Source organism: Herpailurus yagouaroundi, unplaced genomic scaffold (assembly GCF_014898765.1).
Source record: "Herpailurus yagouaroundi ecotype Mexico unplaced genomic scaffold, PumYag 162, whole genome shotgun sequence".
Classification (NCBI taxonomy): domain Eukaryota; kingdom Metazoa; phylum Chordata; class Mammalia; order Carnivora; family Felidae; genus Herpailurus; species Herpailurus yagouaroundi.
Genome location: NW_024412403.1, coordinates 69070587 through 69097900, shown reverse-complemented (window position 1 = coordinate 69097900; position 27314 = coordinate 69070587). Strand labels below are relative to the sequence as shown.

The 27314-nt window shown below is 37.3% G+C and overlaps 1 protein-coding gene across 1 annotated transcript in view; it reads right to left on the bottom strand.

Annotated features, from left to right (window-relative positions):
- The window catches only part of SLC49A4 (solute carrier family 49 member 4), an 82784-nt gene that overhangs the window by 29746 nt on the left and 25724 nt on the right, over window positions 1-27314 (bottom strand). Inside the window, exons 3-5 of the mRNA XM_040484698.1 lie at window positions 25480-25745; window positions 20580-20709; window positions 10632-10740 (exon numbers count right to left, since the gene is read on the bottom strand). Of these exons, the coding sequence (XP_040340632.1) occupies window positions 10632-10740; window positions 20580-20709; window positions 25480-25745 (505 nt within the window). The remainder of the gene's footprint in view (window positions 1-10631; window positions 10741-20579; window positions 20710-25479; window positions 25746-27314) is intronic.

The window sequence follows — 27314 nt, the reverse complement described above, 5'->3', positions numbered from 1 at the left end:
AGGACACTACTAGGAAATAATTAAGTGCTAAAACATCTGGCAACAATTAAAGATGCATCAAGAGGTCACAGAAGACAGAGAGAGTGAGAGCAAGAGCAATGTGGAATGGAGCACGTAGGGAGACCACTGAAAGAGAACTGGAGCTGGGTTTCAAATACAGAGCTCACTCCACTCTTGGGAAAACATTTCCAACCCTGCCATTTACTAGCTTTGTGACCCTGGATGGATTATGTCTTCTTATCTATAAAATGAACTAAAAGAGATAATCTGTGCATACACTTAGATCAGTGGTCAGCAAACAGGAAGTACTATCTATGTGTTATTACTATCTGTTATTACTACCTGATGATGCTTCTCCATCTAGCTAATGTCTTAACTCTTTCCTCACCTCATGGCCAAACTTTCTCAGAGAAATCTACAAATGCTGCCTAGATTTACCCATCATTCATGTATCTTTAACTCCTGCTATTACTTGGCTTCTATCCAAATTCATATCGTAGGTCTCCATTTCCTCATTATTAAAATAAGGATAACGAGATTTTTATTTTTTTGAGACTTAAATAAACTAATATGTGTAAAATGTTCAATACATGTTAGAGGTTACCACTGGAATTCCATTTGTCCCTAACAATATCAGTGCATTTTGTCTCCTTGTTCCCTCTCCACGGTCACCATGCTTGCTTATTACCTTAGTTCTTACTTCTGGACTGCTATAATAGCTTCTTAAATGGTCTCCACAACCTGTTCTGCCCACTATTGCCAGAATAATTATCCTAACTATCCCACTTTCCTGCTCAGAAATAGTTACAAGCTTTCACTGTGGCTACAGGGTCAAGTCCAAGCTTGACCTGGCACTGAGAGATGCCCAACTAACTTCTACCTTTTATTATTTTCCCAGTTGTATTTTTCATTATACCTGTTTACCAAAATATGTGATCTTCTACCTGGACACTTAGCTGGATTATATGTCCCAGCTCCCATTCAATTACATATGACTAGGTGACTAAGTTCCTAATGAAGTGGGCAGAATTAAGGTGTGCCACCTGTAGGGTAGAATCTGGAGGACAGCTGTATGCCTCCTCCATGCTTTCTTTCCCTTTTTGACAGCTGGATTCTGAATGTAGTCACCCGCCTAACTGATGCATACAACAACAAGGTCTTAGAAGATAAGACTGTCGGGGGCACCCGGGTGGCTCAGTCGGTTAAGCGGCTGACTTCGGCTCAGGTCATGATCTCGCGGTCCGTGAGTTCGAGCCCCGCGTCAGGCTCTGTGCTGACAGCTCAGAGCCTGGAGCCTGTTTCAGATTCTGTGTCTCCCTCTCTGACCCCCCCCTGTTCATGCTCTGTCTCTCCCTGTCTCAAAAATAAATAAAACGTTAAAAAATAATTAAAAAAAAAAAAAGAAGATAAGACTGTTGCAAAGTGGAAAGAAGCAACCTAGGTCTCTAAATCAGTGTGAGGAAGTTATCCAAACTGTGCACAATTGTCCTAGGTTATTATGCTAAACTGTCCTAGATTGCTATGTAAATGAGAAATAAATTTCTTAAGCTTCAGGATTCTGGGATTCTACTTCTCATAGCAGCTTAGCCTACTCTAAGCAATACAATTACTTAACAGTGTTTGGTGCCAGAGCAAAGATAAGTACTCTCTGGAGAAAGAGAACAGCCTGAAGCTTAATTTATCTCTACATTTTTTTTTTGTCATATCATTGGCATTTGGGGCAAGAGAATTCTCTGTTCTGCAGAACTGCCCCTCTCATTGCAGAGCATTTAACATCCATTGTCTAAGTCCCACTTACTGCCATTGGGCCTCCCAAACATTTCCATCTATCCCCTTGCTGAGTGGGGCTCTGTGTTAGGCTAAGAACCACTGTGCATCTGACTGTACTAATCCTGGTCCTTTTAGGTAAGGCTTTTGTGCTTTACTGCTTCCTTTGTTCATGACATTTGCTTTAGTTAATAATATTCTACCCACTAATTAATTAAAATTTTTTTCTTTAATTTTTTTTTTTTTTGCTTTCATTTAATTTTAAATTTCATTTCATTTAATACCTGGTGTAATTCTTGGTCTCTCTACCTCTCAGAGTTTATACAGACAGAGATACTTGAAAGGGCTTCTCAGGATTTATAATGTGAAGCATAAGATCTGCAAAATCAGAATCATTCAAATGGGTGCTACACTTTTCTTTCTTTGGAATTGAGCATGCCTGGAACACCTGACATCCAGAAAAATAAGTTAGAAAACTAAAGGAAGACTCTTCTGGTGAAGGTACACTAGGTAATCTGGATTGAGATTCTGGTTGAAAACTAGAAAATCCAGGGGAAAATCTATTTGATGGCATCAGAGGGCCCAGAAGGTAATCCAGAATTATGGAACCATGATGTAAAATGGGAAGGAAACCCAGAAAGATAAGCCTGGTTTCCTTTGGGGTACCTGATTTCAGAAAAGGTAGCTAAGGGGCTGACAGTTATCAATAGCCTGCTGACTTAGGAAAGAAAAAAACTGTGAGTGTGGGGCCTGTTGTGGTGTGGGGGGCCTTATAAAAACCCTAGCCTTTAGATGGTAACTTTGAAAGGCTGTATCTAAGACTACTGTGCACTGGAAATAGAACAGTATTCTGTGGGACAGAAGCCCAGCTTTAAATTATCTCCATTCTTGAAGCTGGATTAAATGATCCTTACACTCCTGTAGAGAAAACATAAGTTGTTTCTGAGGTTAAATAACATCACCTTGAAGCTTAAATGATATCTATAACTTTTCATATACTATGTCTGGCACTCAGTCAAAAATAAAGGAGCACATAAGGAGATAAAAAAACATAAATGAATACCACAAATAAAAAAAGACCCACAGGGGATCCAGATCAAGGAATGATGAGATTTTAAGCAACTATTTTTAATAATTTGAAAAAGTAAAAGATCAAGCACTTTACAGACACTTGGAAACCACACAAAAAAAATCAAATAAAAACTTTGTAACTTAAAAATATAATAACTGAAATTAACAACTCATAGATGTGTTTAACAGAATATTAGAGCTGAAAACTGAAATAGTGAGTTGAAGAAAGGCTAGATAAAACATCCAGCCTGAAGGAGAGAAAGGCAGAAGCATAGACAATTCAGAAAAGAGAGTAAGAGACATAGGAAATAGAGTGTGAAGGTTTAACATAAGGAAATTAGAGAAAATAAAGCTTAAGGGATACTGGCTAAGAATTTTCAGACACTGGGGTGCCTGGGTGGCTCAGTTGGCTAGGTGTCTGACTCTTGATTTTGGCTCAGGTCATGATCTCATGGTTCATGAGTTTGAGTCCCGCATTGGGCTCTGTGCTGACAGCATGGAGCCTGCCTGGGATTCTCCCCCTCCCTTTCTATCCCTCCCCTGCTTGCTCTCTCTCTCTCTCTCTCTCTCTCAAAAAATAAACTAAAAAAATAAAGAAAGAAAGAATTTTCAGACACTGATGGCAGACATCAAGTTATAGGTTCAAGAAGTCCTACAAACCTCAAGAAGAATAAATTTCAAAGTCACCACCTAGTTATACCATAGTAAAACTGCTGAAACCAAAGACAAAGAAAAAACCTTAAATGCAACAAACTTTTAAACTTAAAAGCTGACTTCTTGGAAGCCAGAAGAAAATGGGATTATTTTCAAAGAACCAAAAGATAATAAAATGCCAATCAAGAATTCTATCTCCATGAAAATAATCCTCAAAAATGAAGGTGAAATGAAGACATTTTCAGGCAAAAATAAAGAACAAACCCGCAACAAGAGAATTTGTCACAAGCAGACCTGCACAAAAACCAAACCACATGCTCACTAAACGGTGCTTTTTAGACAGAAGAAAAGTGATCACAGGTGGAAAACTGTAGATAAAGAGACGAAGAGCAACAAAATGGGCAAATATGAAGGTGAATCTAATTAAATACTGACTATATAAGCAATAATAATAATGTTTTGTGCAGTGTAAAACATGATGATAATAGCACAAAAGATTGTAGAGGGTTAAATAATGTTGAACGGTTCTATGGATCTTGGGCTGTCTTGGAAGAGGTGAAAGTTGTAATTTGTAATAGGTGTTGATAAATCACAAGAGCATTCTGTACTTTCTAGGGTAACCACTAAATAATAAAAGAGATTATAACTATCAAGCTTATAAAAGAGGAAGGCAGAATAGTGAAAATTACTTAACCCAGAAGAAAGTAAGAAAGTAGAAAAAAGGATAGACTGAAAAAAATGAAAACAATAAGATGATAGATCCCGACCCAAATTTTATCAATAATTATATTAAATGTAAATGGACTAAATACTCTAATTAAAACACAAGGATTATCAGACTGGCTTAAAGAAAAAAAAAGGACATGCTGCTTATAAGAGGTATACGTAAAGAAAGTCTGAAAGTAAAGAAATGTAAAAAGATACACCATGCGAACACTAGTCAAGAGAAAGCTGGTATAATGTATAAGTTTTAAGGCAAAAGCATCACTAGAAATAAATAATACTTCATATGGATGGAAGGTTCAATTCACTGGTCAGATATTATAATTCTAGATTTATGTGCACCTAATTACATCGTCTTACAATATAACACCATACCCAAGAATTATAGAATACAGTTGACCAAATACTGGGTGAACAAATTTGAAACTACTGAAAATACAGATCACATTTATGCAATTTAGTTAGGAATTAAAAAAAAAAAAGAACGAGAGAATCTTCAAGAGTTTATACATTAAGAAAATGTTCTAAGTAACCCATGGTTCAAAGAAGAAATCACTATGGAAACTAGAAAACATTTGAAATTGAAAAATAATGAAAATCCTACTTAGCAAAACTTGTGGAATGACGATAAAGCTATATTTAAAAGGAAATACATAGCTTTAAAATGCACACATTAAAAAGAAAAGCTGAAAACCAAAGATCTAAGCATTTATATCAAAAAATTAGAGGGGCGCCTGGGTGGCTCAGTCGGTTAAGTGTCCGACTTCGGCTCAGGTGATCCCACGGTTTGTGGGTTTGAGCCCCGTGTTGGGCTCTGTGCTGACAGCCTAGAGCCTGCAGCCTGCTTCAGATTCTGTGTCTCCCTCTCTCTCTGCCCTTCCCCTGCTTACTCTCTCTTTGTCTCTCTCTAAAATAAATAAAAACATTTTTAAAAATTTAAAGAGAAAGTTAGAATAAGGAGAGCAAAGTACCTCCCCTCAAAAACAAAACAAAACAAAACAAAACAAAAAACGAACAGAATAGAAAAATATAAAGATATAAAATCAGAAGCTGATAAAATAGAAAAGGATTCATTAAAGAGACACTGGTGAAATTACTAAAGGGAAAAATGAGAGAGAAGATACATAATCAGTATCTAGAATGACACATTGACTTATCTTGGAGACCTAATGAAATCATAAGATGATACTATGAAGAACTTCTTACCAATAAATTTGAAAAATGAGATGACATGAACAAATTCTAAAAAAGTACAATTTATTAAAATTGATGTAAGAATACATGGGAAATCTGAGTAATGTTATAACTACTGAATAAACTGAACCCATATTAAAAACCCTTTTACAAGAAGGCTAGCTGGTTTCATCAGTGAATTCTACCAAATATTTAGGGAAAAACAAAAGCCCCAAACCACCAAGATTACACAAACTCCCCACTAAGAGAGGGGAAAAAAATGCCTCCTTATTTGTTTTTGAGACTGGTAAAAACCTGATACCAAAACTTAAAGGACAGAAAAAGAAAAGAAAATTATAGTCCAATCTCATTCATGCGCATAAATGTAAACAGTCTTAAGTAAAACATGAACATATGAGTCCAGTGATATATAAAAAATGTAACAAGTCACTGACAATAGGATTTGGTACAGGAATGCAAGGTGGGTTAACATTTAATAATCAGTAAATGTAATTTGCCACATTAGAAATTTAAAAGAGAAAAATCATATGATTATCTCAAGTGTTAAATTTTTTAAAATGTACTTTTCTCCATCTACTTGTCATTAGTCACAACTGATATGTAAAGAGGCCAATGTATCTGTTGGTGAATTACTAAAACAAGTAAGTGAGTTTAACAAGGCTGCTGGATACAAGATCAGGTATATTTCAATTCCTTGCAAAAGTCAACTATACTTCTATATGCCACCCAACAGAAAATAAAATTTTAAGTAAGCCCATCGTGGGGCTTACACTCACAACCCCAAGACCAAGAGTCACATGCTTTACTGACTGAGCCAGCCAGGTGCCCCAGAAAAGAAAAAATTTTAAAGATACCAATTACAATAGCCTCAGAAAATATCGTATACCTGGGACTGAATCTAACAAATACATAGAAGAGTTCTTTGCAGAAAATTATAAAGCATCATTCAGAGACATTAGGACTTTAGTAAATGTACAGAAATACAATGAACATGGTTCAGAGGGCTCAGTATTACAAATACCTTAATTTTCAAAGTGATCTTCTAGATTCAAAAAATTCTAGTCAAAATCCCAATAAAGGGGCATATTTATTCTATGAAATACGAAAACTTATTATAACACTAAAACACTTGAGACACTTTGGTATTGGCACAAAGACAGGCAAAATAGACTATAAGGGAAAAAACAGTTTAGAAACATATCTGTGCACATAAGGGCACTTCATTAAGACAAAGTTGACACTAGAGTACAATAAGAAAAGCATAATCTTTTCAAAAACTGATACCAGGTTAATGCATACCTATATGGGGAAAAAAAAAAAAAGAAACTTAACACCTACCTTATAATGAGCACACAATTCAATTCTAGGTTTAAATGTGACAGGACTAATGATAAAACTTCTAGAACAGCACTGACAGTGTTTTCTATGATGACAGATATGTTCTGTATCTGCACTGTCCTAAATATGGCAGCCACAAGTCACAAGTGGCTACTGAGCACCTGAAAGGTAGCCAGAAGGTGGCCATTGAGGAAGTGAATTTTTATCTTTATTTCATCCCAACTAATTTAAATTCCAAATTAAATAGCTATGATTGGCTAGTGGCTACTGCACCAGACAACACAGTGCCACAGGTTAACATAGGGGAATATGCTCATCAACTTTGAGCAAGCAAAGATTTCTTTCTTTCTTTCTCACTCTTTTGCATTATGGTCTCTGTTATGTCCAACATGTAGGCTATCTTTGAGTTGGTTTCTATTCAATACTTCCTTTTTGTAAATATGGGCCACAATTTTCTAATTTTTTTTTATTTAAAAAAATTTTTTTAATGTTTATTTTTGAGAGAGAGAGAGAGAGAGCGAGCGCCAGAGCATGAGCAGGGGAGGGGCAGAAAGAGACGGAGACATAGAATCTGAAGCAGGCTCCAGGCTCTGAGCTGTCAGCACAGAGCCCGACGTGGGGCTTGAACCCACAAACCGTGAGATCATGACTTGAGCCAAAGCTTAACCAACCGAGCCACCCAGGCGCCCCGTCTAATTTTTTTTTTAACAGTGTGGTACATGCTGTGGATGACACAATATAAAGGTTCTGGATCCTTTTATCTTTCTCTAAAATGGTTGATTTTTGTGTTAGCAGGCAGTTCAATTAATAACTGATCACCTTGAACTTCTGTTGGCTTGATTTTGTGTTTTATTAAGGAAGATAAGTAGAAACCTAAATGTTTCTCAAGACCCCCTCACTTGGTAGGATTCAGTCTCCAAATTGTCTCCTCTGCAGATTTTTATCAGGGCTTGTTTTTAGGCCTTGGGTATTGTGGGTCTAAGTAGAATAGGCCTTATCTTACCTAGAACATGGTTCTTGATTTTAAATTTTGGCCTAGATTCTGTGTCTTAGCAGAAGCCCAAGGTATTAAAAAGGTGTTAATGAGGTATTACCATTCTGGTTGAGCTAGAACTCTAAGAGCCCAGCACTGCTTACCCTCTACTGTATTCGTTCTGCTTTCAACGTCATAGAAATCTTTCTGTTAAGCCTCTAATAGTTTTGCCGTTTACATGTGCAGTTCATTTCTCAGTCTAAGACGTGCTGAGGACCCCATACAGTGCTCTGGGGAGCCTCCTTCTGCACAGCTCTTTTTTAAAAATATATTTTAGTACTTTTTTTTTTTCACAAAAAGTTTATTTATTTTGAGAAAGAGGGAGAGAGTGTGTGCATGGGAGGAGCAGAGAGAGAGGGAGAGAGAAGTTTGCAAGCAGGCTCCGCACCATGAGCACATAGCCTGATGTGCACATAGCTTGATCCCATGACCATGAGATCATGACCTGAGCTGAAATCAAGAGTGGGATGCTTAATAGACTGAGCCGCCCAGGTGCCCTGCATAGCTCTCTTCTTTACAATCAGTAAGAAAAAGGCAGCCCAATGGTGGGCAAGAGACTTGACCAGGTGTGTCACAAAAAAGGATATTCAAATATCAAACAAAAAGATATCATTATAGTGGCATTTATTTTTTTTTAAACATTTATTTTTGAGACAGAGAGAAACAGAGCATGAATGGGGGAGGGCCAGAGAGAGAGGGAGACACAGAATCTGAAACAGGCTCCAGGCTCTGAGCTGTCAGCACAGAGCCCGATGCGGGGCTTGAACTCATGGACCGTGAGATCATGACCTGAGTCGAAGTCAGATGCTTAACCAACTGAGCCACCCAAGCGCCCCATTATAGTGGCATTTAACTGCATATCCATTAGCATTTCTAACTTAAAAAAAATTTTTTTAGGGGCGCCTGGGTGGCTCAGTCAGTTAAGTGACCAACTTCAGCTCAGGTCATGATCTTGCAGTTCGTGAGTTCGAGCTCTGCGTCGGGCTCTGTGCTGATGGCTCAGAGCCTGAAGCCTGCTTCATATTCTGTGTCTCCCTCTCTCTTTGCCCCTCCCCTGCTTGCACTCTGTCTCTCTCTCCCTCAAATATAAACAAACATTAAAAAAATTAAAAAAAATTTTTTAATGTTTATTTATATTTGAGGAAGAGAGAGACACAGAGCACAAGTGTGGCGGAGGGGGTGGTACAAGAATCTGAAACAGACTCCAGGCTCCGAGCTGTCAGCACAGAGCCCAATGTGGGGCTTGAACCCACAAACTGTGAGATCACAACCTGAGGCGAAGTCAGACGCTCAAGTGACTGAGCCACCCAGGCGCCCAGCATTTCTAACTTTAGAGACTCAGGCACCTGGGTGGCTTATTTGGTTAAATGTCAGACTTTGGGTCAGGTCATGATCTCACATGAGTTTGAGCCCCGCATTGGGTTCTCTGCTGTCAGCACAGAGCCCGCTTAGGATTCTCTGTCCCTCTCTCTCTCTGCCCTTCCCCCACTATGTTATCTCTCAAAAATGAACAAACATTAAAAAAAAAAAAAAAGACTAACATTGTCAAGTGTTGGTAAAGATGTGGAGCAATGAGAAATTTCATATCCTGCTGGTAAAACTATAAACTCATACAACCACTCTGGGGAAGTTTGGCATCATCTATCAAACCAGGAATATACTATAACCAACAATTCTATTGCTAGCTACATATCCAACAGAAATGTGTATAGAGGTGCATCAAGAAACATGTATGATAACATTCATACAGCATTGTTTGTGATTGTGACAGTTAAAAACTGTAAACAATCCAAATGTTCATCAAAAGCAGAATGGAAAATTGTTGTTCATTCATACAATAGAAAGTCACACCAGCGTGCTGGATTGCTTCCATTTGCCCCTCCAAATCTCTCTATCCCTTTCTACCATGCTGTCTGGAAGTAAGGAGAAGGAATACATGGCCTGAATCATATAGGTCAAAAATATAGGTCAAAAATAATCATAGGTACATGGTTATTTTTTTTTTAATATATATTTTTTAATGTTTATTTATTTTTGGGACAGAGAGAGACAGAGCATGAACGGGGGAGGGGCAGAGAGAGAGGGAGACACAGAATCGGAAACAGGCTCCAGGCTCTGAGCCATCAGCCCAGAGCCTGACGCGGGGCTCGAACTCACGGACCACGAGATCGTGACCTGGCTGAAGTCGGACGCTTAACCGACTGCGCCACCCAGGCGCCCCGGTACACGGTTATTTTTAAAGAAATGAGGTACCCTTATTCTGAGACTAGGGAGAAAGTGAGAAATTAGATGTCGACGTTAGCCATATATTTGATGATGGGGTCTTAATCTTCTTTATAAAGTAAGGAGCAAGATTAGGATGGAGTCAGCAAAGGAAGATTTTCCTTCTTTATTTTTCTGTTTATTAGCATCATTAATAATAGCCAAATAAATGTAAAATTCATGGCTGTTAACAAAACCCAGGAAGAAAATCAATATTATTTTTAACTATTTCAAAGGATTTTTTTTTTAAGTTTATTTATTTTTGAAAAAGAGAGAGAGAATGAACATGAGCCAGGGAGGGACAGACAGAGAAGGAGAGAGAGAATTCCAAGCAGGCTCCACGCTGTCAGTGCAGAGCCCAATATGGGGCTCGATCTCATGAATTGAGAGATCATGACCTGAGCCAAGATCAAGAATCAGACGCTTAACTCACTAGATACCCGGGCTCCCTAGGATCTTGCTTTTGCAACAATGGTATTGGATAATGGTTACCCAGGCCTTGAAGTTTAAACCAAGAACACGCAGACAATATTTACAATTTAAACGTACTAAAAAATATCTCCAACATATAAAGAAATGAAATACTTACTTGACTGACATGCACTGGTGTTAAAATTAAGTCCAGAACTCCAGACCAGCCAGCAAATACACCAAGTGGTATGGCATATGCTAAAGCAATCATCAAAAATCTCATATTGCTGTAAATGAGAAAAGAAAATATCATTACAGATTCAAAATTGTGAATTAAAAAAAATTTTTTTTCAACGTTTATTTATTTTTGGGACAGAGAGAGACAGAGCATGAATGGGGGAGGGGCAGAGAGAGAGGGAGACACAGAATCGGAAACAGGCTCCAGGCTCTGAGCCATCAGCCCAGAGCCTGACGTGGGGCTCGAACTCATGGACCACGAGATCGTGACCTGGCTGAAGTCGGACGCTTAACCGACTGTGCCACCCAGGCGCCCCTAAACATTTTTTAAAGCAAGTAGAATCACTTTCTTCATGCCTTTATTTATTTATTTATTTATTTATTTATTTATTTATTTATTTATTTATGAGACAGAGAGAGAGAGAGAGAGAGCGAGCCAGCACAAGGTAGGGAGAGGGGCAGATGGAAAAAGAGAGAGAATCCTAAACAGGCTCCATCCTCAGCATGGAGCCCAACATGGGGCTTGATCCTATAACCCTGGGATCATGACCTGAGCCAAAATCAAGAGTTAGACACTCAACCAACAGAGCCACCCAGCTGCCCCTGAATTTAAATTCTTACTCATGAAAAATGTAAGTCATTTGGAAATTGGAACACCAGAATCAGAAATAGAAAATATTCAGTTTGTTAATAATTAGTTTGTTAATAAATTCAACGGTCTTTAAATTTTTTGTTTACATAAAAATAATATTTTTTGTGGGGCACCTGGGTGGCACAATTGGTTAGGCGTCTGACTTCGGCTCAGGTCATGATCTCCTGGTTTGTGAGTTCCAGCCCCGCATCGGGCTATGTGCTGACAGCTCAGCCTGGAGCCTGCTTCAGATTCTGTGTCTCCCTCTTTCTCCACCCCTCTGCTGCTCATGCTCTGTCTCTGTCTCTCAGTAATAAATAAACGTTAAAAAAATTAAAAAAAAAAACCTTTTTTGTTCATATTAAAATTGTCAAAGTTTATTATACAGATGAGTTATCAACATTATTTCATACAATGAGTAGGTACAGGTTAAATTACTATTTCTCTATATAAACAGAGTGGAGGGAAGAAAAACCAAAGATTAAAAATACATAACTTGCTAGTTTTATTATTTTCAGAGAACAGTTTTCACTTTTGCTTTATTGATATTAAAGTTTGTTGGGGTGTCTGGGTGGCTTAGTCAGTTAAGTGTCTGACTTTAGCTCAGGTCATGATCTTGCGGTTTGTTGAGTTCAAGCCCAGCATCGGGCTCTGTGCTGACAGCTCAGAGCCTGGAGCCTGCTTCAGATTCTATGTCTCCCTCTCTCTCTGCCCCTCCCAAGCTCATACTCTGTCTCTTTCTCTCAAAAATAAATAAACATTAAAAAAAATTTTAAGTTTGTATTAATCAAAGATTTTAATAAGCAATACAATGCAAATGGCTCAAAACCAGAAAGGTATAAAAATATGGGGAAAACATGTCCCTCTTACCCCATTCCCCTCTTCCCACAATTACCAATGTTCTTGCTTTCTTGGGCAATTTCTCAGAAACATCTCAAAATATATAAGACTATGTATATACATATGTGTGTATATACATTGTATATAAATATATAGTATTACATATGTTATTTTATATATGTACATATTAACATATATTCACAATTATATATATATTCTTTCCCCAATCTTTTTACATAAATGATAGTATGTTACAACCATTTGCTGAATTTTACTTTATTTTTTATTTTTTAACGTCTATTTATTATTGAGAGATGTATTATTGAGAGCCCAAAGGACTGAGCTGTCCAGGTGCCCCTGAATTTTACTTTTTTAACTTAATAAGTCTTAGAACTCTTCCACAGTCAATACAGACAGAGTTTTCTTACTCTTTCTTAGAGCTGGGTAGTACTCCATTATGTTGGTATATAATTTATTTCACCATATATATATATTTTTATATATATATATAAAATATATATATTTATATATATAATATAAATATATATATATATTTTTATTATATATTATATATATATATAAATTTGCTCTTTGCTCTTACAGTCGTTTCACATCTGCACTAGTACAGTTGGAGAATTGACTTCTAGAAGTGCAACTACCATGTCAAAAGAGTATGTGTATTTGTAACTTTAATCGATAATGCCAAGTGCCCTCTGCAGAGACTGTACTTCTACATTCCTATCAAAGTGGTTAAAACAAAAACATAGTGATAACACCAAAGTCTGGTGAAGATGCCCAAAAACTAGATGACTTGTATACTGCTTGTGGTAAAGAAAAATGGCACAGCTACTCTGGAAAATAGACTGGCAGGGCTTTAAAAAAACTAAATATGCAACTACCATACAATCCAGCAATTACACTCCTAGGCATTTACCCCAGAGAAATGAAAACCTATGTTCACAGCAAAAACCTATATACAAATGTTTATGTATCATATCCAAAAACACCAACCAAACAAAAACACTAAAATCAACCCAGATGTCCTTTGACAGGTCAACAGTTACACAAACTGTGTACATCAACACCATGGAATACTACTCAGTAATAAAGAGGAGTAACTACTCATACACAAAACACCCTGGATAACTCTCTAGAGAATTATGGTTGTTTTTTTTAATTCTAGTTAGTTAACATACAATATTAGTTTCAGGTGTAGGATTTAGTGATTCATCACTTACATACAATACCCAGTGCTCATCACAAGTATCCTCCTTAATGCCCATCACCCATTTAACCCATCCCCCCCACCCCCCTCTAGTAACCCTCAATTTGTTCCCTACAGTTAAGAGTCTGTTTCCTGGTTTGCATCTCTTTCTATTTTTTAAACCAATCGCAAAATTTATGTACTATATTATTCCATTTATATAACATTCTTGAACTGACATTATAGTAATGGAGAAGAGATCAGTGTTTGCCAGGGGTTAAGAAGTAGATATGGCTACTAAAGGACAAAAAAAAGGAATCCTTGTGGTGATGGAAATGTTCTGTACCTTGACTATCAACAGTTTTGTAAGATATTATCATTGGGGGAAACTGGGTAAAGAGCCCACATTATCTTTCTGTATTATTTCCTACAACTACATGTGAATCTGTAAGTATCTCAAAAATAAAAAGCTTAATTTAAAAAATGTAATAAAAATTACATACTATTAACAATAGCTAGGAAAGTCCAAAATCTCGGGGGGGGGAGGGGGGAGGGGAGGAGGAAGTAACCTTTAAGGGCATAGAAAATGATCTAAATAGATGGAGAGATCATCCATACTGTCAACTGATCTCAAATTAATCTATAAATTTAATGTAATCATTATTAAAGTTCCAGTTGAATTTTTTTAGAAACTTAAGAAACATGCTCTAAAGTTTATATGGAAGAAAAAAAAGTCCTTGGAAAGCTAACTTATCTTCTAAAAAATATGAAAAAGGAAGCCCTTATCCTACCAAGATAAACTAGGGTGCCTGGGTGGCTCAGTTGGTTAAGCATCGGACTTCGGCACAGGTCAGGATCTCATGGTTCATGGGTTTGAGCCCCGCATCAGGCTCTGTGAGCCTGCTTCAGATTCTGTGCCTCCCTCTCTCTCTGCCCCTCCCCCACTCGCACTCAGTCTCTCTCTCAAAAATAAATAAACATTAAAAAAAAAAAAAAAGACAAGCTGCAGGGCCATAATAAAAGTAGTATGGGAATAGCTCAAGAACTAGCACAATGGAGGAGAATAGAGGGCTAACAAACTGCTAACAATTGTTCAGTAAGTAGTGCTAGTTTCTTCTATGGGGAAAAAACCCCAAAACTCCTGCATCATTAGATAACATCACATACTAAGGTAGATTCTAGGTGGGTTGAATACCTAAATGTAAAAGATAAAACCAGAAAGTTGATAATTAAGGAGTCCATCAATAAAATTTGTAGGCAGATGAAAGAATTGGAATAGATACTTGGAATTTTTTAATATACAAGGAGCTTATACCTAGAATATGTAAATCGTTAAGAAAAAGATAGGAAAACAATTACCATTAGGAAATGGAGAGAAGCTATGAAGAGGAATTTATAGTAGATGAAACCCATAAGGCAAGCTATCACATCATGAGAGTCTCTAACTTATTAATGCAAATTAAACAAAAGATATATTAGTTCATATCTATTAGACTGGCAAAAATTAGGAAGATGAATCATACCAAGTTTGGTAGGCATGCAGGGAAATAGGCACTGCTGATCGAGGTATGGATAAGGGGAGGCATTTTTTAGGAAAATCTGGCAATACTTGGCAAATCAAGCTTAAAATATCTTACGACCCCACCATCCTCCCATGGAATCTATTTTCCAAGGAAATTCTCAGGTCCATGGTGACTCATATTAGAATGTCATTGCAGTATTTGTGGTGACAATGAATTGGAGGCAATCTGGACACACAGCCAGAGGGGGTACATAAAATGTGAAGGTTTCATACTACAGAGTACAAAAAAAAAAAAACAACACAAAAAACACAGCAATAGGGATGCATCTTGAAAATGGAGTGCTGGGGCACCTGGGTGGCTCAGTTGGTTAAGCGTCTGACTTTGGCTCAGGTCATGATCTCACGGGTCATGAGTTCAAGCCCTTCATTGGGCTCTGTGCTGACAGCTCAGAGCCTGGAGCCTGCTTCAGATTCTGTGTCTTCCTCTCTCTCTGCCCCTCCTCTGCTTATGCTGTCTCTCTCTCTCTCTCTCGAAAATAAACATTAAAAAAATTAAAAAAAAAAAAAGAAAAGAAAATGGAGTGCTAATATCACAAAATGAGAGCTATCCAGACATCATGTGCCTCCTGATGGAAAAAAGTAGCATCACCTGTGAAGTAGTCTTGTAAAACCAAATAAAACTCCAAATCATAACATAGCTCTAACAATTTATAGAAAATACAAAGGACAGAGGAACATGGCAAACTCTATCACAAGGAGGCAATCAACGAAATCCAGACCTTGGGGACAAAAGAGCTGGCTCTTCTATAAATGAATTACAAGGAAAAAAGTGAGATAGAAAGGAAACCTATAGGGGCGCCTGGGTGGCGCAGTCGGTTAAGCGTCCGACTTCAGCCAGGTCACGATCTCGCGGTCCATGAGTTCGAGCCCCGCGTCAGGCTCTGGGCTGATGGCTCAGAGCCTGGAGCCTGTTTCCGATTCTGTGTCTCCCTCTCTCTCTGTCCCTCCCCTGTTCATGCTCTGTCTCTCTCTGTCCCAAAAATAAATAAACGTTGAAAAAAAAATTAAAAAAAAATAATAAAAATTAAAAAAAGAAAGGAAACCTATAGGTTATAAGGCATTTGAACCAAGTGCAATGCATGAGCCAAATTTGGATTCTGACTCAAATTGTTAAAAAAACACTTATGAGACAGTTGGAAATTTAAGCATTGATCTGATATTAGCAAACTAGTGTTAAAAGAGTCCCCACCTTTCTAACATATATTACACATATTGAAATGTTTATGGCTGATTGGTCATCTTGGATTTGCTTCATAATACAAGAAGTGGAGGAGTGGGTGGATTACAGATGAAACAATATTGGGTATAAATCAGTGACTGTTCCCATTGGGTTATGGACATATGGGGGTTATACTATTCTACCTTTGTATATTACTATAACTTCCAAAAATGAAAAGTTATTTGAAAAAACATATCATTTAGTGAAAAAAACTCAGACTGAGATACATAATGTGCCATCATTTGGATAAATTAAACACAGATGCTACAAAACATGTATTACAAAATAAAATTAATTAAATAAACGAAAAATAAAGATTAAATGCATTTGAGAGGTAGCCTGGGTAGGGGGAGGGAAATGGGAGTGGGAAATATAAATAAATGAACAAATGAATAAATGAATGAATAAATGCGTTCCTGTGCCCTGAAGAAACACATCAACTCAGCTCTCCACTCTTCAAGTCTAAAAGGCAAAGACAACAACCACTATCATCAAACATTAAAGTAATGTATAAAGGGAGAGGAAGGCTCACTCAGGTTACACAGGTTAAACACATAGTAAGACGTGGGAATCATGTGGATAATAAATAAATAACAGCGTTGAAAACTTTGGAGCATAACCAGTGATTTTGTTGTTTCCCCAGACAAGGGAATTAGAATCCAGTTAGTTATTCTGATTAATCCAGAAAGTAATGACTTCAAGTGTCCTTTGAAAGGCCAGAGAAAATTACATTGATAGGCTAGGGGAATGGGGCATGGCAGGTCCAAAGAAGTATCCTAGAGAGCCTAAAGGGAGAAGCAGGCAATCCTGCAGAATAAACAGACACATAATGGAAGAAACAAAGGAATGTTAGGTATTGGTGAAAAGGGTTTTTTATAGAGAGGAAAGATCTTATCCTTTATAGTTCAAACAGAGAATAAAGATCTCAATGGTAGAGTAATTAGAAGCAAATCCAGGGTATATACTTTGGCCAGAGTGATAATTTTAGGTTGTTTTTCCTTGTCAGAATAATTTTTTACCTAACTCCTTAGCTTAAAATCCTTCAGTGACCCCTCATTTTCTATAGACTAATCCAAATTATTAGTATGGCATAAGATAGCCTAAGCTACCTCTCCAGCCTTATTAATTGCTATCTAATCTCTGGTGTTGTATGGAGAAAAACTTAAATAGCATTTAAAAACCCCATCATTTTAGGAGTGCCTGGGTGGCTCAGTTGGTTGGGCGTCTGGCTCTTGGTTTCTGCTCAGGTCATGGTCTTGCAGTTTGTGGGTTCGAGCCCCATATCAGGCTCTGCACTGACATTGCAGAGCTTGCTTGGGATTCTCACTCTCACTCTCTCTCTGCCCTCCCCTGCTCATGCTCTTTCTCAAAATAAATAAACTTAAAATAACCACATTTTAAACTGTTATTTTACAAATATGTGCCACTGATCACCATTCAATTTCACTAATATTTAATTTGCCTCTTACATGTAAGGGAATATACTAAGTGCTGTAGACATGTATTTTGTTGTTGTTGTTAAAGTAGGCTCCACGCCCAGTGTGGGGCTTGAACTCACAACCCTGAGATCGAGTTAGATGCTCTACTGACTGAGCCAACCAGGCCTCCCTGTAGAGATATGGCTTCTTCTTTTTTTAAGTTTATTTATTTATCTTGAGAGAGAAAGAGAGAGAAAGAGAACACATGAGTGGGGGACGGGGAGGGAGAGAGAGAATCCCAAGCAGGCTCTGCACTGTCAGCACAGGGCATGACATGGGGCTCGACCCCACAAACGAGGATATGATGACTTGAGCCAAAATCAAGAGTCGGGTGCCTAACTAACTGAGCCACTTTGGTGCCAGGAGTTGCGGTTTTCTGTACTCCAGAAAAAAGCTTTTCTCTGTACTCCAAAGCAAGAAATATATTGTGATCTACCCACATAGACAGACATAGATTGTGAAACAAAAGTCTCACAAAAAATATGTATTCTTACTACAGGTGATACAATAATATTTCCATTCTAATTTCATTCTACTTTTTCTTTTCTTATTTTTTTTTTTAAGGTGGTCAACCTACTAAATTAGTTGGCTGTGAACCAAAGTTTGAAAAACAATGTTGCATGGCTGTGTTGTCTAACTTGGTAGCCACTAGCCACATGTGGCTATTGAACACATGAAATGTGGCTAGTGCAACTGAGGAACTGAATTTTTCATTTTATTTCATTGTAATTAACCTAAACCAAACTTAAAAAACAGGAGCAGTGAAAAGTACTTTCCCATTAATCACAACTTTATTTTTGTTTTGGTAGGACTACATTTCACTTTAACTGCACCGGGTAAGATTTTATTGTAATGTGTAGGTGTAGCATGTGTTGTTTCTAGTATTACAACCTACCACTGATCTTGGTGTCGGTGAACTGACTCAGTTCTCAGTATTTTTGTTCCACATAGAGGTAACATTGTACTTTATTTGAATATCTTATGAAAAAAAATAAGAAAGTAGAAGAAAGTATGTTGTAAATTTCACAATGAATGGGAACTGCAATCTGTTGCAGCAGAGCAAAATGAATGCTGTGTAAAAAAATTGAAAGACCATTAAGTGGATAATAAGGGACATGTTCAACAGATACAGAGTAAATTTTATAGGAAGCTCCTTTTCATCAGTCAAAAAGGAATAAAAAAAATTAGTTGTCCAAAACCGGAATTAAATGTCCAAAAAAACATTAAAAAACAGTTTTTTAAAACAGATCGGACTTATAACTTTGGCCAGTTATAAAACGGTTTGGGTTCCTGCACAAAAAGAAAACCATTTTTAGTGTTGATCTGGCTGTCTTTCATGGACGTGACACGCTAAAAAAACTTCCATGCTGTTCCGCCATCTTGGCTCCTCCAAAAAGAAAATCATTTTTAGATGGAGAGATGGTAAAAGAAATTGTTATGTTAGCTATGATAATTTTGTTAAAAATGATAAAGAAAAAAATTTTATATCTATTTTATGGAAGTAAAAGATCTTCCATTAAAGCCCCAACAATTGCTTGTAGAATATAAGATTTTTCAAATATCAACGATGTGTTGATTCAAAATTTGAAATATTGCAAAGTTACTTTGAACTTTAGATAAGTAGTGCAACGTGCGAGACTGCTCGATGAAAACTTTTTCAGGTAAAAAATTTAATGAAATTAAATTTAATGAAATTTCAATGCAGACTATTTCTAATGAAAATCTAGCATCTGAATTGTGATATGCTTTAAGTGTAAAAGTATACAACTAGATTTCAAAACTTTGGTTCGAATAAAAGAACATAAAAAAATCTCAATAATTTTGAATATTTATTACATATTAAAATAATACTTCTGGGGGCGCCTGGGTGGCTCAGTCGGTTAAGCGGCCGACTTCAGCTCAGGTCATGATCTCGCGGTTTCTGAGTTCGAGCCCCGTGTCGGGCTCAGTGCTGACAGCTCAGAGCCTGGAGCCTGTTTCAGAATCTGTGTCTCCCTCTCTCTGACCCTCCCCCGTTCATGCTCTGTCTCTCTCTGTCTCAAAAATAAATAAACGTTAAAAAAAAAATTTTTTTTAAAGAATACTTCTGATATACTGGGTTAAATAAAATATGCTATTAAAATTAATTTTACTGGTTTCTTTTACTTTTTTTAATGAGGCTATTAGAAAATTTAAAATTACATGTGGCTCACATTACATTCCTACTGGACAATATTACTAAAGTGGCTATAAAGACATAGTTCTTGGCCACAAGGAACTTACCACTGATAGGAGGCAGAAAAAAAAGAAGAGAAAGAACCAACCAGAGAGTTGCTGATGAATCAATAAAAACTCATCACAACAAACTGAGAAAAAAATTCAAAAGATAAGTTCTAGCAGCCCAACTGCAAATCATAATCACCAGTGATAGTCCATATATTCAAATAATTAAATTTAGTACTGGGCAATTGAACATTCAAGGGTAGAGTTTAATAAAATTACAGTTAAGTTATATCAATAAAATAAAATAGTAAGTTTTAAAAGTATGATCCCGGCATGAGATGATTAATTTTAGGGGAGCTGTAAATAAACCTTATATATTTTATTCACTTTGTACTGACTAGTACTTGTTTATTTTAATGTGAACTAAGAAATACATAATGAACAAAAACCTTAAATATTATGAAAAATATAATAAACACATAAAATCCATGATTCCACAGATACTATTATGTGATATTTCCTTATAAAAGAAAATTATTTCAATAAAAGTTTGATTTTTTAAAAGATTAAGTAATAATAGCATTGGTGGCATGTAGAAAAGGCAAAACTTATAGAGGTTTTAATCAGTATTTTATCAATTATTTGCAATCAATTTGCAAAATGACCTTAACTAAATGTGAAATTATCTTGAAGGTACTGATCAAAACCACTCAGTGACTTAAAGTATATTTACCTTAATAATCTACAAAAGCTCCGCCGATAACTCAGTCGCTGGCTAGCTGCAGCAACACTGGGAGGAAGTGGAGGCCGAGGTGGGAAATAAGCTAGTGTTGCAGAAAATAGTAAGCAGACAACTCCAAATTCTGGGGGTAGGGAAGAAAAAAAAGAATAAAATGTTAACCAGATAACATAAAAAGTTCAATGTTTCAAGTATTTACTTATCTAACAAATCATCAACTAAGCTCTATGCATAAAAAGATAAGCAAAATACAGTATCTAGCCAAGATAGTTCAGTCTTGTGGAAAAAAAATAGATATGTAAAGATATAAATTTTAGCCCGTGAAAAGTCTGGTAAGAAGTCATACAATGGTATACCACATAGATGAAAAGATTGAGACAGTAAACAAATATTATTCTATGGAGAAAACATGAAAAATCAACAGTACTGTACTATAAGCCTTTGAAACAGATCTAGGTTGATTAATAAGTACCGTAATCAGAAAGAAAGTATATGATACAGAAATTGTAGGAACAGGCTAGGAGAAGGGTTTTGTTTTTTGTTTTTTTTAAGGTTCTTTATTTTTGAGAGAGAGAGAGAGAGAAAGAGAGAGAGAGAGAAAGAACAAGTGGGGGTGGGACAGAGAGAGAAAATCCCAGGCAGGCTCCACACTGTCACTGTAGAGCCTGATGCAGGGCTAGAACTCACTAACTGTGAGGTCATGACCTGAGCCAAAGTCAGATGCCTAACAGATCCAATCAGTTTAATTGGTTTATTTGATCAATGACTGGATATTCTGAAGCACAGTTTAGGAAAGACTGAATTTATAGGCTGTATGGGGAATTTGAACAAAACAGGAAAGCATCCAAAAATAAGAGAGCAAAACTTAACGAATAAAAAGACTCGCTAATATAGAATATTAAGCGATTAGAAGTAAAACGAACATCCAAACAATGTTAGTTTGGCACTATTAACAAGGAAAAGTTCCTTGCAGTCCTGATCATTCCCTCCAGAGTTTTGGCACATGTAAATCCCAACTTCTGTTATGTCCAATTTAGTAGAAAAGCAAGACTCAAATAGAAAAGTTAAGAAACTTGGAATAGAGACCTGCCTGTACCATTAATTAACGTAATTTGGATGAATTCTTTATTCTTTGTGGTCAATAAAGGGACTGGACTAAGTGATTTCTAGAGTCTTTTCAGATGGATACTTATGATTCTAGGGCTATTATATTCTGAGCAAAAGGTACAATATTCCTATAAGGAATTTAACCATAGAAGATGTCTTTGTTCTCTGTTAGACTGAGGAGCAATAAGAAGATAATGAATTGTTTTAATTTGCAGATCTTTTGATTAACAACAATGAATGAGCATCTTCTACACACTTATTGACCATTAGTATTTCTTCTTCTGGGATTGCCTTGTTCACATTCTATTGACATTTTTGACCCATCTTTCTGTTGGCATTTTTGCAAAGAGCTTCAGAGATACACTTTTTAACGTTTATTTATTTTTGAGACAGAGAGAGACAGAGCATGAACGGGGGAGGGTCAGAGAGAGGGAGACACAGAATCTGAAGCAGGCTCCAGGCTCTGAGCTGTCAGCACAGAGCCCGATGCGGGGCTCGAACTCATGGACCGCGAGATCATGACCTGCGCCAAAGTCAGCCGCTCAACCGACTGAGCCATCCAGGCGCCCCCAGAGATACATTTTTTAGTATACTCACAGAATTGTGTAACCATCACCACAATCAATTTTAGAACCTTTTCATCATCCTCCAAAGAAACTCTGTATCCATTCCCCATTCCCAAATCTCCCAGCCCTAGGCAATCACTCGTTTACCTTCCAGTTTCTATGGATTTGAGTATAGTGGACATCTCATATAAATGGAATCATACCACATGTGTGGTCTTTGTAACCAGCGTTTTTTACTTAACATAATGTTTTCAAGGTTCAAGTATGTTGGAGCATGTATCAGTACTTTTATTCTTGTTCATTGCCAAATAATATTCCATTGGACAGATGAAGTACATTTTTTATTCAGTTAGTTAATAGACATTTGGATTGTTTCCACCTTTTGGCTGTTATGAATGATGCTACTACAAACATTTGTGTATAAATTTTTGCATGGATATATTTTTACTTCACTTGGGTATATACCTAGAGATGCAATTGTTAGATCATATGATAATATATATTTAACACTTCGAAGAACTGCCCAAACTGTTTCCAATGTGATTGTACCATTTTATTCTGCTACTAGCAATATATGAAGGTTCCCATTTTGCTACTTTTTTACCAACATTTATTTCCCACTTTTTAATAATTTTTTTTCAACGTTTTTTTTTTTTTAATTTATTTTTGGGACAGAGAGAGACAAAGCATGAATGGGGGAGGGGCAGAGAGAGAGGGAGACACAGAATCAGAAACAGGCTCCAGGCTCTGAGCCATCAGCCCAGAGCCTGACGCGGGGCTCGAACTCATGGACCGCGAGATCGTGACCTGGCTGAAGTCGAACGCTTAACCGACTGTGCCACCCAGGCGCCCCAATTTCCCACTTTTTAAAATAGATTTTAAGTAAACCTCCCCACGCAGTGTGGGGCTTGAACTCACAACCTCGAGATCAAGAGTCACATGCTCTACCACCTGAGCCAGCCAGTGCCCCATCCTATTTTATTGATTATAGCATCCTGCTGGATGTGAAGTGTATCTCATTATGGTTTTGATTTGTATTTCCCTAATGACTAATGACAAGCATCTTTTATGGGCTTGTTGGCCATATATATTTTTCCTATGGAGAAGTTTTGAGTCCTTTGCCCATTTTCTAATTGGGTTGTCTTTTTATTGTTGAGTTTTAAGAGTTCTCTATATATTCTGGATATAAGTCCTTTATCAGATATATGATTTGCTACTATTTTCTCCCATTCCCAAAGCAAGCTGTCTTTTCACTTTGTTGATGGATATCCTTTCAAACACAAAAGTTTTTAGGGCTCCTGACTGGTTAAGTTGGTTAAGCATCTGACTCTTAGTTTCGGTTCAGGTCATGATCTCACGGTTCACGAGTTCGAGCCCCGCATCAGGCTCTGTGCTGACAGCTCAGAGCCTGAAGCCTGCTTTGGATTGTTTGTTTCCCTCTCTCTCTCTGACCTTCACCTGCTCATGTTCTCTCTCTTTCTCTCTCTCTCAGAAATAAACATTAAAAATTTTTTTTTAATTTCAATTTTTTTTTCTTTAAAAGGAGTTGTTTAAGGTGGGGGGGGGGATTAAATACTTTATATATACCGCAACCTCTGCTTTTGTTTTATTCCCTCTAAAACATATTTTGAAATGTAAATATCACTGCATAACTCTCTAATGTAAAATTCTTCAGAGTGTGGCGTTTGCCTACAATATAGTGAATTTCAAACCCTTTAGCCCTGCTTAGAAGGCTTGTATGGCCTGGCTTACCTCTCTAGCTTTATCTGTCACTACTCTCACCGAGTCTAAGCCACTCTGGGCTTTGAGCTGCTTGAAGATAGCAGGCTCTCACCCCTTACTGGGCTTCTCCTCCATGGCTCTCTCTCTTTCTCTCTCTCTTTCTAGTATATTGTTCCTCCTGCCCACTGTATTTGGCTAACTCCCTATCATCCTTCAGGCTCCAACTTAGGTGCTGCATTATCAGGAAGCTCTACTTGACCTTTAAAATCTAGGTTAGGTCCTCCTCCTCTGAGGTCTCAGAACAATTGTCAGCCTTCATTTATAGCACTTACTACCCTATTTTACAGCTGTTTACCTGTCTGTTCCTTTGGGACACTGTAAGTTCTGTGAGAGCAGGAATCATGTCTACCTCAGTGCCTAGCACAGGGACAGATATATAGGAGGTCAAAATATATCTGTTCACTTAATAAGTGAATAAATTAATAAAAAGTTCATCATAATATAGTTCCTTATCCTTCTAGCCTCATTTTCTGCCACTTGTTACCTATATGCAAAGACACATATTTACACTACTTCAGCCATATTAAGTTATGTGCAGTTCTCTGGACATATTGAGTTCTCTCATACCGTATCTGCCTTTGCAGTGGTTATTCCTTCTATACGGAATACCCTACCTCACTGGAACATTTGCTGAACTCCTATGAAATTCTGAACTTTGTTTAATTATCACAGTCTTGGTGAAGCCTTCCCTGACTCCTCAAGTTCCCTCCAATCTCAGGTAGGTTAGGCTTCTCAGGCTCTGTATGTCTATTTGTACTGCAACTGTCTTATCAGTGACCTTACCAATTCTCAGTGCTTAGCACAGTGCTGAGTATATAGTAAAACTTATAAAAAGTTTTCTGAATGCAGAAGAAAATAACAAATAGGCATACAGCAAGGGAGATGTATTTAAGGAGATCTGTTAAGAGACTGTAATAGAAGAGCAGACTAGAACCTGACTCTAGAAATAAAAAGAAAGGACCAAGAAGATGTTTTGGAAAGGTCAATACCCCTTATTAATAGACCAACATACAGAGAATAGGAAGTGGAGAAGAGAATAAACTGTGGGTGACCTATGTATACCAGGTCAGAGAAGAGCAGGGAAATGGCAAGGGAGAAAATGGGCTTGCCAGCTACCAGTAATTTTATATTCCGATAAGATATCTAGAAAAGACAGTAGACAATGTGTTATACAGTGCTTAGTTGTAAACAGATGGGAAGAGAAAAATTAAGGAATAAACTTCCATGTAGCAATAATACATTTTAAACTTAATAACTTCTTAGAAAGGGTAAGTTTTAAATAGGCATCTCCATATTATATGACAAGAAAAACATGCATGTATATGTATGTTTTGGAACTCCTAAGTATTTCGTAGGAAGTGATCTGGTGTACAGAGTGGAGTGAAGATTACTGGGATAAAAGACAAAGTAGAGCGGGAAGAAAATAAACTTTAAAATACCTGCATATAATACAGTCTCTATGAGATCTTTAATGTGGGTCCTGCTAGTCTCTGAAGCAAGAAGAGGTGATGTTCCATTGGGGGCTGGAACAACAAGTGGCCCAACTAAAAATGCACATGCTCCACCAAGATAACTGAGCATTGATGCAATGGCTGTGGCAGTGGCCCGTTCATCTGCAGAAAACCACGTCGTAGAGAGAAATGGAGCTGCATTCATTACCGTTGGACCTGCCAATCCATTTAACAACTGTCCTCCATGGATTAATCTGGAATTAAAAAAAATTAAAAGGTTGTGAGGTAGCTGAAGCGGACATTTCTACACAAAAAGAAGTTAGCTAAACTGCAGTTTAACTATGGCAATAAGGATACATGTCTGTAAAGAACAGGACACATCTGAAAGGTAAAGTATGTTGACTCCCCAGGAGTGAGATCAATACAGTAATACTTACCCCTTACTCATTTTACAAATATTTACTGAAGCCTTTGATTTATGCCACATACCAAACTAAATACTCCAAATAACCTTATTTCATTTATTATAACAACACCATGTGGTAGCTATTATTATCTCTATTTGTTGAGATGTTAAAGCCTCTGTTTAGAAAGATTAAGACACTTGCCCAAGTGCTAACAGGCAAAGCAGAGATTTGGACCTAGTTTGACTCCAAAATCCTTATTCTTTCTACTAGACTGCCATTCATAAACAGACCTAGTAAGTGCCACCAGCCATTCAAAAAAATTATACAGGTGTATTCAACATTTCTTAAACTAAAATGATATTAAAAAAGTACAATGGGGGCGCCTGGGTGGCTCAGTCGGTTAAGCGTACGACTTTGGCTCAGGTCATGATCTCACGGTCCATGAGTGCGAGCCCCACGTCAGGCTCTGTGCTGATAGTTCAGAGCCTGGAGCCTGCTTCAGATTCTGTGTCTCCCTCTCTATCTGACCCTCTCCCATTCATGCTCTCTCTCTGTCTCAAAAATAAATAAACATTAAAAAAAAAATTTTTTTTTAAAGTACAATGGAGGGGCACCTGGGTGGCTCAGTCTGTTAAGCATCTGTCTTTGGCTCAGGTCATGATCTCACGGCTTGTGAGTTCAAGCCCCACAGAGCCCTGTGCTGACAGCTCAGAGCCTGGAGTCTGCTTTGGATTCTGTGTCTCCTTCTCTCTCTGCCCCTCCCTGGTTTGTGCTCTGTATCTCTCTATGTGTCTCAAAAATAAATGAACATTAAAAAAAAAAAAAAAAGTACAATGGAATATTACTCAGCCATAAAAAAGAACGAAATCTTGCCATTTGCAATGACATGGATAGAGCTAGAAAGTATGTTAAATGAAATAAGTCAGAGAAAGACAAATACCATATGATCTCACTCATATGTGGAATTTAAGAAACAAAACAAACAAGCAAAGGAAAAAAAAAGAGAGAGAGAGAGAGACAAACCAAGAAAAAGACTTTTAACCACAGAGAATACATTGATGGTTACCAGAGGGGAAGGAAGGGGGGGGGCAGGGTGATGAAAAAAAATAATAAAATGCTATAAAACATTTCATGCCTACCCTGTGTCAGGTGATAGGAGTAAAAACAAAAACAAAAAACAAAAATAAACAAAAACAGTCATTATAGTAGCTTCTAATAGAAAAGGAACTGGTTGAGAAACTGGAGGACTTAGGTTCTGGCCCAGCTCTGCAACTAACTAGTTGAATGGTTCTGGGCAATACATCTTTGCGCAATTCCATTTCTTCTCGCATAAAATGAGATCAGTCTAAATTCAATATCCATTTATTGAGCATCTGTTAAGGTTAAGCTACTGTCATCACAGGAGTACGACATCCC